Source organism: Penicillium daleae (genome assembly GCF_028827525.1).
Source record: "Penicillium daleae strain IBT 16125 chromosome Unknown utg000007l_segment0_segment0, whole genome shotgun sequence".
NCBI lineage: Eukaryota > Fungi > Ascomycota > Eurotiomycetes > Eurotiales > Aspergillaceae > Penicillium > Penicillium daleae.
This window is the reverse complement of record NW_026623155.1, coordinates 496,027-508,073: the sequence shown is the minus strand read 5'-3', so window position 1 is coordinate 508,073 and position 12,047 is coordinate 496,027. Positions and strand designations below refer to the sequence as shown.

General features: G+C 50.3%; 3 protein-coding genes across 3 annotated transcripts; 2 read left to right on the top strand and 1 right to left on the bottom strand.

Moving 5' to 3' along the window:
* Positions 1 to 1,371: 1,371 nt before the first annotated feature.
* N7458_007415 (uncharacterized protein) lies at positions 1,372 to 1,638 on the top strand (the record flags this gene model as incomplete). Its single annotated transcript, XM_056910797.1, has 1 exon — positions 1,372 to 1,638. The coding sequence occupies one exon, from the start codon at positions 1,372 to 1,374 to the stop codon at positions 1,636 to 1,638; it is 267 nt and encodes an 88-aa protein (XP_056763623.1).
* Positions 1,639 to 6,203: 4,565 nt separating this feature from the next.
* On the bottom strand, positions 6,204 to 6,962 carry N7458_007414 (TRAPP subunit BET5; the record flags this gene model as incomplete). Its single annotated transcript, XM_056910796.1, has 5 exons — positions 6,204 to 6,224; positions 6,298 to 6,386; positions 6,449 to 6,594; positions 6,664 to 6,865; positions 6,926 to 6,962. 5 exons carry the CDS (start codon positions 6,960 to 6,962, stop codon positions 6,204 to 6,206), a joined length of 495 nt encoding a protein of 164 aa, XP_056763622.1.
* Positions 6,963 to 7,376: 414 nt separating this feature from the next.
* Positions 7,377 to 10,302, top strand: N7458_007413 (serine/threonine-protein kinase; the record flags this gene model as incomplete). Its single annotated transcript, XM_056910795.1, has 6 exons — positions 7,377 to 7,477; positions 7,585 to 7,654; positions 7,730 to 7,906; positions 7,975 to 8,769; positions 8,832 to 8,969; positions 9,031 to 10,302. The coding sequence occupies 6 exons, from the start codon at positions 7,377 to 7,379 to the stop codon at positions 10,300 to 10,302; spliced, it is 2,553 nt and encodes an 850-aa protein (XP_056763621.1).
* Positions 10,303 to 12,047: the final 1,745 nt, after the last annotated feature.

Genomic DNA, 12,047 nt, shown 5'->3' with positions numbered 1-12,047 from the left:
TACCTGGAGAGAGCTACCCCTCGGGGTAGATTCCGCAGGGGCTGGCGGAGTACTCGGTACAACCGGATCGACAGGTGGTACAGTCAAGTCGACACCAAACGGTCCGAGAGAAATTGTGACGCTGCAAAGAGCGACCCGGTAACGTGTATGGCCACCGTATCGAATGGCTTACCACACCGTCCTTACGCTGTACCGGATCGATTTTCCCCCTTCCACCTCCAACGGTGGGAGAAATAATATTTTGAGACCTAAGATTATTAATTGTCAGCTTTTTTCCCCCCCTTAGCCTTTTCAGCTTTCAGCCCTTTTCATCTTCCTGTATGACAAAAGTGGTATCTCAGATTAGTTAATTGCCACGGGCATTGTTCCAGCGGATTCTGTGAGGCGGCACCTCGAAAGCCACAGCATACTTACATCCAGTCTAAGTACTTACATAGGTGCTGATCATGCAATGATGATGAGAAGATGGAATTGGTTGATATACCAGAGTATTATTAATTCTTTCTGAAAATAATAATTATAATTCCCTTTCACATTTGCTACTACTATACCTCTGACGAGTTACTCTTCCAATTCTTCCCCCTCATATCTGCCCTCCATTATGGTCCTCCGTACTTTGGCCGTGTGGTAACATTCCTCATTTCCTCGTTACCGAGTGGCGCATGCCCTCCTGCCCTAGTGGTGCGGGCACAATGGATTTCCATCCAACAACTCCGGAAACTCGCAAAAAAAGAGGAGCAAAGAGAGGGGCCCCGTAACCAGGAACTCAACAAATACTGGAGACGGGCCAGGAAGAAAAAGGTAAAAACCAGGTACTGCTAGCACAACCACACGAACGACTACACCCAGCTTCCGAAGGCCCCATATATTGTACAGTACAGACTACAGTAGTTGCGTGTGTGGGATGGAGTTACTCCATACACGTCTACTACTATGGAGACTTATTTCTCGTGGTGAGTGATTTAATCTTCCTGTAATAAGCATCCTTCCATACGGATTGATAGTGTGTACGACTCCAGTAGTGACATCGTTTTGCATGAACATAGCTAGTTGATCTTTACGGCGTACGGTCTTCGAGTTGCTCCATACCGGAAGATCCCTCGTACCGACGCTGGGTCTGTTCCTTTTCCGTGGCCGCAACTTAGAATGATTAAGCACTATGCCAGTCCCATTCCGAAATTGCAGGACGATCCCCTGATGACGTCCCCCGTTTCGGTTTTGCTGGCCCGAAAAATGGTTGATAATTACTGTGCAGTACATAGGCGTTGACCCCGTTCACAAGGCCATGCTGGTCCTGTTCTGTTCCTGTCCAAGCTGCCCTCCAGTGACGTCGCAAACCGAAAAGCTGATTGGAGGCGTCAGTTCTCCCAGATGACAGAATCATCGTTGGCCGTCTCTAACCTAGGTAAATATTATACTTCCGCCACGCTCATCCGCCGAGCGCATGGTCCCGATGCGAGTGAGGCTGTGCACGTCGTCTGCATTGTCGAGAAGCCCAGTTGTGATTCGATCGCGGCCCCGCATCAGCAGGAAGAGCCGATGCGCTGGGTGCACCGTGTGGCGCTAGCATGGCAACTTGTCCTCTGTTCTTTGAGGGGTATTGATGTGGATGATCATGATGATGATGATGAACGATGATAATCATGATAATGATGGCTCGGTGGAGACATCGACATCACTGACCATCTGCAAGATGTCGTAGATCAGGCATAAATCTTTGCGAGATAGCGCATGATAGGATGTCAATGGACCTCTCAGAGATCTATTGTATCTGAAGTTTGTCTATTGTGCCATCGATAGGCCGCCCCGCTACGATAATGATCCCTCAGCTTGTGAATCCGCGGAAGTGCCTTGTTGCTGTATAGAATACAGCATGTCGATAAGATGGCAGAGGAAAGTGGATCTCGATAACAAGCTGCTAAAGTACTGCATTACTCGAATATCCATCTTCTGCGATACACTTCTGTTCTCAAATGCGTAGAGTAGGTTAGTGTGGGTTTCAACCAACCAATACGGGGCTAATCTCGTCCAAACATGTACGAAACAGAGCAAGCACCAGTCTACGAAGCAACTACTGTAGGAAACAGCTCTTCCAGTGCCCACTATCCACCCACTAACAAACTACCCGCCATCAAGACCCAACCCCAACCCCACCCCGGAAAAAAACAAATCGTGCCGTAAAAGAGACGGTGAAGCTCATGCGAAGAAACCTCGACCACCGGCCGCGCATACCTCCCCAATAACCCTGATACGCTCTTCTATATCCCTCAACTGATTACACAGCTACAATCCAGTGAATCTGCCAACATAACCAAGCTGACCAACTCATCTATGTCGGACAAAGCACCACCTTGGCGTCACAAAAAAGTAAAAAAAAAAACCGTCTAAGAAAGAATCATCATGGTCATGGTGTATTGGAAGTCATGGGCCCCGTTCTCTGTGCCAGCTGAGCGTGCTCTGACTACGCAATGGGCCGATAACCACTGGTCAGCCCATTTCACCCGCACCCGCCCCCCTCGAGATGCCGTCATCTGGCTGAGATGACGCTAGATGGGCTGAGTCCACCTCCCTCCCGCAAGCTACGACCTCGTATATCACCATACCTCCTACTGGCGTAAGCTTTCCAGTGAGTCTATCTTACAGAGGGATGATTATTTCCCCACGCTAGGATTCGACTGGCCCGATGGGGAGAAGTGCATGGTGGTTTATCCCCGGGTTTCGTAGTGGCGATCGGCCAGGCGGACGGCCTGAGTGGGACGCTTTGGCTGTAAAGGTTTATTGCGGCGATCAGGTTGAACATATTGGTTGCTACTTTTCCAATTATGAAGGGTATAGCGGTGCGTGTGTACTTGACTAGGAAGGTAGGTAGGCTCTGTTGGTTACTGAACAGATCATAGGCTGGTCACGTAAAGTATACACTTAAAGAGCCTTTGAGTGAATCGCTTAGAGCCTGTTTCATATTTTCTGTTCTTTTGCCGTCATGAGGGGCAGCGACTGAATGATGATCAATTACTGTCACTGGTGGGGAGGAGGTTCCCTCGAGCCAGGAGTAGTAAGTGTAACTGGACTTCTCCGTAGAGGCAGGCGCCAGTGCTTACAGAACGTACCCCGTACTAAGACAAGCTCGTCGCAGACTCGCATGCCAGTTTAGACTTCCGACCTGAGACGGCACACAGACTTACCCCGGATTATTGCCTTCTGACTCGTGGATTGCTCGGGGAATTGAGCCATTGTATTGCCCCCACGATTGATATAGACGTACACATTTCAACCACGGGTATAGCTAGCGAGGGCATCTTTCTAGCCTTGAGGATATTATAAATCCCACCCTGGAGTGTTAAATATGATTGCTCCGTTGTACAGGATTTACACACAGGAACAGCACATCAACATTAATCCGGGGCAACCTCGGCATCCTTAGTTAGACCCATGGCTCCGTAGCCGGAGCACATGCGCCAAAAAGGCAAACCAGAGGAGAAACCCCAAAGAGGACAGCCGGACACAACCAACAAAAGGAAAGAGAGGAAACATGTCATCTAACTTGATTAAGTGGGTGTGTACTCCGTACAACTCCGCTTAATCGTGAGAGTCGTTGGACAACACCCTCAACTCCTCTGACCCCGTTGTAATTAGACTACGAGGCATTTATTCCTCGCCAATCAGCGCTTGCACAGTTCGGGGAGGGGGCTTGCTCTGTTTGATTAATAATATAGTCCATATTGGCATAGAGATGCGATGTCTCTGTGCCATGCAGATGTAATGCAGATTGCTTTTGCTTTTGCTTTTCTTGAAGGAACGTTTTCTTTTCTTTTTTTTCCTTTGCTGTTGTGGTATCTTGGAAGTTCTTGGCTTCGATAGCAAGCAATCCGAACCTGAAGAACAATCCCTCGATACAAGTTTCAACGTAGTATATACCAAGTAACTCCGTATTGCAGTTTAATTTACCTATATTACTTATTCCCGTACGCAGGTATGCGTATTCCAATTCTATACCTGTAAACGTACGAGCCCCCATGTATGGTAGCGAAAAGAAAACGGGATCCAAAGATCCCACCCTCCAGCTACTGTAGCTAGTCTGATATGGCAGGTATTCGCATCATCCAAGTTCTCCATTAGGTCCGCCTGTGCTGTCAACTTCTGAATCCCGTCCACACAGGTCCCTTTGTCAGTCTGTATCTCTGCCCCTCTGGAACCATAACCACGCTTACCCCACTATCCAAGCGCGAGCCACCCCGTGCCACGAGCACAGCGGGAATGCTAATTCTACACGGTACCTGCCACGAACAATGGTACTACTATACTACAGTAGGGCTTTGTAGGGTTTCTTATGTACTTTGTACTACGTATTAGGGGCGAGAGGGGAAAGACCGAAACAAAGCTTCCCACTGAACCCATGGCGCGGGCGAGTCCAACCGTGTCTTGCTGACCGCCATTTTCGGGGGTGAGTATTCCGGGATACTGGACTGTGAGATATGGTGGGGATGGTCAGATGGCCCAACACATGCCTTCTGTGCACTGGTGATACAGGTGACTATTCGGTGTTGGAAGATTTGTTCGATTGTCGAGAGGTGTATTGTGCCATGAAGCGTGGGAAGTAAAGGCGAACTTGAGTTAAGCTGTGGCCGAGCTGAGCTTCGGCATCTGCAGGGAGCTTGGATGTTAATGCGTAGGAGTGGCTGGTGTAGTGCTGATTGGCATTTCTGGGCGTAGATGGTACGACACTACCGTTCTGATTGTTCAGCTTTGATATGTACCCTAAATACAACCTTTTTCTGGCTACATGGTTCAATTGCCATACTCGACAGACACTGAACTCAGAATAAGATCCTACCCACATCGAAACCTCATCTTATCCATCTACCAGCATCTACGTGACTGTCCGTCCCCCCGTAGCTCATCCTAGGATGCGGCAAATACCTATATCAGACCAGGCTATAGCCCAACTCGGCATCGTGCATCCAGCCAGCGGTCCATGCCCTGCACCAGGATGCAGCGTTCAGGCTTGGCAGGGATTGGGATGTTACTCTCGGTGAAGACTGATAGAGAATGTAATCCACTATTAAGGCATACCCCGCGGAGATCGTCAAGTGGGTTTCGGTGGCTAAGATTCCATAAAGAAAGTAGCCTGCTTGTGTCTGTGGCAAAGGTAAGCCGGAGTATTGTCTTCCTATGTATATGAGCCTGGATGGGGAATGGGGCGGATTGAAGCGTGGGCCATGGCCCGGGCCGGTCCTGTGCATGTTATTTGGATTTCTCCATTGATATTGGAAGGGCGGGAGGACCTGAGATGGTGTGTTCAAAGTAATTCGCTAGTACAGGTCCAGGTCTTGGAAGATGGGACTTCGAAACGCAGTGGTAATATCAACTGTGCGATCAACAAAAGAAAAATTTGTGTAGATAATGTTTCAATTGACTTTGATACGATATCAAGATTACTCTATGATTCCACCGAGCTTTGCATACGGTAATGGCCGTCCCTTGATAGCTATGGCCACGGCTCAATATGCATGAGCCACGCCAGGACAGAGCTAAGGAGTCCTGCTTTGTCTTACCTGGACAGACCCATCATTGGACTGTTTCTTTTTGGCAATTGCAATCTACCTTGGATCGACATTCGCAATGATGCGAGAGCGTACAGATAGGCAATAGCAGAAGAAAAGAGACCGGACAAGGATAAGGTTGCAGGCAAGCCCTTTAGAAATAGCAGTGCAAGGCTCCTCTCGAGATTGGATTCAAATAGGCTATTTGACATGTTATGACGCAAGAAGCCTGTCAATGCCGACATTGCTGCCTTGGCCTCCCGCTATCCGGGTTCACCCGCTCTCAGTAGCTACCTCAGCCCTTGTTCCTGACTGATAGTGGAGAGAGCTAGGTGCAGGGTTGCCATAGGCGAGAACCCACTTATCGAGAACCGCTGCTGTACCACGTGGGATATCTGCCCCGTTAACTGGGACCTTGATCTGCTCTGAAAAGGCAGTATGGGGGGCTGGTGCGTGTGGAGTGTGCAGAACGGTGGGAGGAAGACATTGCGGTGTGTTACAATTTGTCTCCTCGGGTTGCTCCGTTTCACGTTGCTACTTGAACGTGAGTGACATGTGGGTGTTTACTGTGTGAACACCCAGCTGGGTGCGGAACAGTTTCCAATCGCCAGTTTCCGTGGCAGGGCCGGCGCGCCAATTGGCTTGTAGGAAGACATTTTCGAATCACGAAAGAACACGGGTCTGCTACCGGATCAGAAAACGGGTCAACATTAAAAGAAGGCGGGGACGCCTCGTCTATGGGGGTGGGCAAACGTACCACGAACTGCTCAAGTGACTCTTCGAAGAGCTCGTTGTTAACGCCCACGCCGCCTGGGTGTTCGGCGGGGGAAAGAGGGTTCTTGACAACTGTGGTAGATGATTGACGACTCAGAAGTGCTCCATGTATATCTCCTGGGGCCAGCACGAACCGTATTCCACATAGAGATTGATATAGATCTGTTGCAGGGCGATGCGCATGCTGGGGCTCTTGGTGTCCGTCAACATGACGAACTTGGTATTGGTCGGGGTCTCGTAGTAGTGCAGCTTATACTGGCTGGTGTTGAAGGATACGAAGCTAAAGAAGGGTTTCGACATTAGTCTCGTGGGTTTAATCCGGTATAGGTGTCCGTGGAGAGAGCCTCACTTGTCCTCATCACCACCCAGCTTGCGGACCATGTTCCGCAGTGAGAACACCGTACCAAACACCAATTTTGAATCGTCATCGGTAGCGCGCATCGTCTGGCCAGTTCCTGCCTGCCCAGACTGGGCTGCGTTCTCGGTGCTGCGTGACTTCCCCACGATCGACGCCGGGCGAGGCAGCCAGCGGCGCTTGTAGATGCATTCCGCTGCCAAAAGGGGGTAAAGTCAGCTTCATGCATCCCGCTATCTTTGGAGAGTCAACCTACCGTGGCGGTCAAAGATATAGAATGAGTAGACGGTCATGGCTGGGGAGCAAAACACCTGGCAAAGCTTAATAGGAGGTGATTTGTTGATGTTCAGGGGAGGAATTGGGGCGGTGAGCGGGCGGTATCGATAACCTTGTCAAGTCTATCGATAAAATGGAGAAAAGCCGGTGCCTGGAGAGACCAGTCCTGAGAAACACCCCCAAAGACTGGTTTTCTATTTGCTAATTTGGAATTTGGAATTTTTTGGGGTCTCCGTTTTGATCATCGTTGCAGAAGAGCAAAAAAAGCTTCTTCTTTTCGCCTCGTAAGGCAGACAGCCTGCATTTTGCCCGTTATCTGCTGTCCCCCGCTCTCATCTTCCTCGACCCTCGCTACCCCACACTTACCCAGACAATTCTCACCCTGCCTTGGGAGAATCGTCCCCTCTATACGGCACCAGCACCTCGTTTCAATGGACGACACCGTTGCGACTCCCCTGTCCGATGTCTCTGCGACGCCCTCGATTGATTCTCTCGAGGGCGCGGGTCTGCCGCCGCGGCCCTCTCGAGTCGCGTAAGCTGTCTCTTCTCCAGCATGAGACCTGCGGAGGTCAAATTGTTCTCCTTGTTCTCTAGTTATGGCCAAGTAGCTGATATATATGCCTATCTCATTCTTTTCAGTTCATCTGGATCCTTTGATAGTCTCCAAAGACACCGCCAACGAAACCCCCGAGCTCGGCGTCCGGTGAAGGTGGGTGGAAGATTTGTACCGCGCGCGAGAACAAGATTCCAGCCAGAGACTGATTCGTGTCTCATGGGCGCATAGGAAACGCTGGACGCCCGCTCCGAGTATAGAACGAGCCAGGACGACGGCACAGCAGAGCATCGAATCAATCAGTATATCGTCAAACAGGAGATTGGACGGGGGTCCTTTGGTGCCGTCCATCTGGCTGCTGATCAATTTGGCAATGAATATGTATGGACATTTTTCCTGGATAATTGCGTTTGTGATGGTCAGTGTGGACCAGCGAGGGTTGAACTGTGTTGTGCTGACAGAATGGCCATTCCTAGGCAGTGAAAGAGTTCTCCAAATCCCGGCTTCGAAAGCGTGCCCAGTCACATCTATTGCGCCGACCGCGTGGGCCTCGACGACCCGGTACAGGATTCAATTCACCTCTACATCGCCATCCATCTCAAGATGACGACGAGAACGCCAAAAATCCACTGTACCTGATAAAGGAGGAAATTGCAATCATGAAGAAGCTCAACCACAACAACTTAGTCTCCCTGGTTGAAGTCCTGGACGACCCGACTGAGGATTCCTTATATATGGTCATGGAGATGTGCAAGAAAGGTGTGGTCATGAAGGTCGGCCTGGAAGAACGTTCCGATCCATACGATGATGAGCACTGCCGCTGCTGGTTTCGAGATCTGATTTTGGGGATTGAATACCTGCATGCGCAGGGGATCGTTCATCGAGATATCAAGCCTGACAATTGTCTCGTCACTAATGACGATGTGCTCAAAGTGGTTGATTTTGGCGTTTCGGAGATGTTTGAAAAGGATTCCGACATGTTCACTGCCAAGTCGGCTGGATCTCCTGCGTTCCTCCCTCCAGAGTTGTGTGTTGTGAAGCACGGCGATGTCTCCGGTAAAGCGGCGGATATTTGGTCGATGGGAGTCACCTTATATTGTCTCAGGTACGGACGACTTCCGTTCGAGCAGCAAAGTATCTTTGAGTTATATGAAAGCATTCGAAATGATGCCGCGGACTTTGAGGAGGAGCAGGACACGAATTTCAAGGATATGATGACTCGTATCTTAGAAAAGGACCCCGCGAAGCGTATTAAGATGCGAGACTTGAGGGTGAGCGAAAGATCAGGCAATTGCCCGGGCCTGTTGCATTTTTACTGACATTGGGCTACCAGGAACATCCTTGGGTAACCGCCAACGGAGCTGATCCCCTTCTCTCCTATGACGAGAACACGGCACAGATCATCGAGCCACCCACGGAGGAGGAAATGAACCTGGCTATCACCAAGAACATGGGCCATCTGCTAACAGTGGTATGTATCGGGCTTTGGAGTTAATAGCTTGCCGGGTCACTTTCTAACGGGTTGAACGCAGATGAAAGCAGTCCAAAGCTTCAAACGGTTAGTAGATCCGTCTAAAGCAGGACCAGTCTTGCAAAGTATCTTGGGTAGTGAGCATGATGCTCACTTTGTTGCGCCGCCTATGGAAATGGATGAGAGCGATGACTTTCCGACCGTTGGGCTGGATCCCAACGCCGATCGTTATCGTCATGGTCTCGCTGGCGGTACCAGGAAGGCCTTCGGACGGCATCCTATGCTGGCAGGGTCACATGGTCGAGACGAACCAAGCGCAGAACGATCACCGGCAAGCAATCTCCTAAGCACCGCGTCAGCTGCAGAGGATAGTTCAGCCAATAGCCAACGATCTAGAGGCGCCTTTGACCCTCCAGAGCGAAAAGACTCCGGCTCAATACGGAGTGGAAGGTCAATGGGGAAAATAGACACAACTGGAATTCACTCCCAGTCGGCATCACCTCACCCTGCACACTCGCGAGCTAGTTCGGCGACCACCAAACGCAGCGTCGAGGGGACGAGGGGTCATGCACGGGATCCGCTTGAGGAGGACTTCCCGTATCTCTTCATTGGTCCATCGACCTACACTGGCACGTCACCTCAGGAACCCAGCAAATATAATATTGGCAGTGATCCAATTCCAATCTTCACCGAGCCCGACAGTACCGAAGACGGCATGGATCCCGCCTTGGACGCAGCCATCTCAGACGAGCCCATGCCGATCGTCAGTGAATCCCCCGGCGCAGCCGAGTTCGACATCTACGAGACGGCATACCGCACGGAACTCGAACGCATCAAGTCCAAATCCTCCACCTTGCCTGGCGCCGGCGTCAGTCCCAAGGTGTATCTCACCCGCCGTGTGGAGGGTAAGCACGAGGTGATGAAGTTTGCCAAGGACAAGGTAATTGATCTGCAAATTGGCAATAAGAAACCCTTTCCGTCGGCCGGTAGATCCGCGACGGCGTTTGGATCGGCGGTCAGCCTGCTTCGTAACCAGATGGAGCAGAAGAAGGTGGCCGAGCAGAGGAAGGAGGATACTGCGGCGGTGGAAGAGTCGAATCCGGGGAAAGACGCTGTGGAACATCAACAGGGTTCTCCTCGTGAGCGCCGACAATCCCATCCTCCTTCCTCGTCGCTCTCGTCACAGTCGATTCCCGGCCCGGAAGCATCGTCTTTCGAGGCAACGGGCGTTCCGGCTTCAGAGGCGGGTGCGGGTGCAGAAGACTCAACGGCGCAGTTGCGTCGTCTTCTCGCTCGTGTTCGTGATAAGCCCGAGGAGTACACTGAGACTTGACGTGTCGGAAGGAGAAGAGAAGGGATATATGTACATAGAGGAGGGTGTTGGTCGTGTAAGAGAAGGATGGAGCGAGAAGCGGACATGCCTGGATAGTAGATAGCAGACAAGACTAGCATCGCGTGCTCCACTTTCCATATAAAGCCACATATCGTTAATTGGAATTTTTTTCCATTTCGTCTTCTTACCAGTGACTTCATAGTTTTCATCCCCTTGCATATGACAGGACCTTGAATCTGGTTTTCAATCACAAGCTGCATATGCGCAACTCCCCCCCCCCCCCCCCGACGAACATAGCTGAGCAAGATGTAGTTTGCCGAGTAGGACAAGGATGGTACACTCGTTCAATAGATTGGCATTCACTCCTAAGGTTCCAGACGATATCGATTGGTAGAACGTTGCGAATGGTCCGCCCCTCCTAGGTTTGTGGGGGTAAGTGGTAATGTTACACAATGAGCCATGCCCCTCAACGTAGATCTACATGGTACATGGTACATGACAGGAGTAGAGTTACGGCGTAGGTCTGCTTCTCCACGTAGTGTAGACTAACAGGGAAGATGCCTAGTATCAGTGCCTTTCTGCCCACCCAAAGCGCTTCCCGCTTTGGGTGCGCCCGCAATCCTGGGCATTCCGCAATCCTGGGCATTTTGTAGAGAAATCGTCAAATTTACCAACCAACTAGCTAATTATCAACAAAAAAAAGCCCTCCTGCCTGCCTAGCCGCTTCCTCATTAGCAATTGCCCGCTGAATAGATTCCTCCGATCGCTGTGTGGGTTCGTAGCCATATAATTTCTTGAACTGCTTAGCTAGCTTTCTTTCCGCCTTGGCCAATTCTTCCTCCTTCCTGGTCTTAATCGACCGATTCGCATCGCGTGTAGTTAATATACCAGTCTGGCTAAGTAGTTTAACCTGTCGCTTGGTGTATTTTCGACGTACTGGAGCCTGCGCGGCCCTTATACGCTGAATTGTATCCCGCGTCATCGAAAGCTCCTCCGCCATCTCCCGCTGGTGCGCCATCAACCTCGATAGATTTCGCTGCATCTTATCTGATAGATCCTCGAGGTGTTTAGTAACCTTCGCCTGATTCTTGCATAGTGCTTCGATAGATTTCGGAGGGCTATTTTCAACACTAGAAGACGAGAGATTGGGTGGTGGTGGTGATGGTGTATGCGAGCCCCATGAGCGAAGATCTGGTGCGTATAGATCAGGAATCACTAAATCCTTAGCAAGATTATCAACAACCTTGCTACCGTCAACTGGATAGATTCCACGATCTCTGAAGGATTCGCGGATAATTCGCTGTGTAAACGCCTTCTTGCGAATTGGCCCGATAATCGCGAGGAAATCCGATTTCCTATACGGCTGGCCACCCCAGAAAGCTAACTCATTATTTATCAACCGAAATTGCTGCTTATAATTTAGGAAGGGCTTTCCATCAAGTAGCTGGCAAATATGCGTCGAATGCGGCATAAACGCAAAGGGGATAATCGCATTATCCTCGCAGAGTTGAAGAAATTCGAGTGTAAGATGCGCGCCATGGCCGTCGAATATAAGAACGCGCTTTTCACCCCGATTCACACGATGAGCAGTCAATTGAATAAAATAGCCTAGCCAGGCTAGGGCTAATTTATTAGAAATCCAGCCATTAGGAGATGTAGCCGTCATCGTGTCTGGTGAGAGGTTTTCGCTACCGTAGAACCAGGCCTCCATAAGATTTCGGCCAGTTCCCTTAAATATAAAGAGA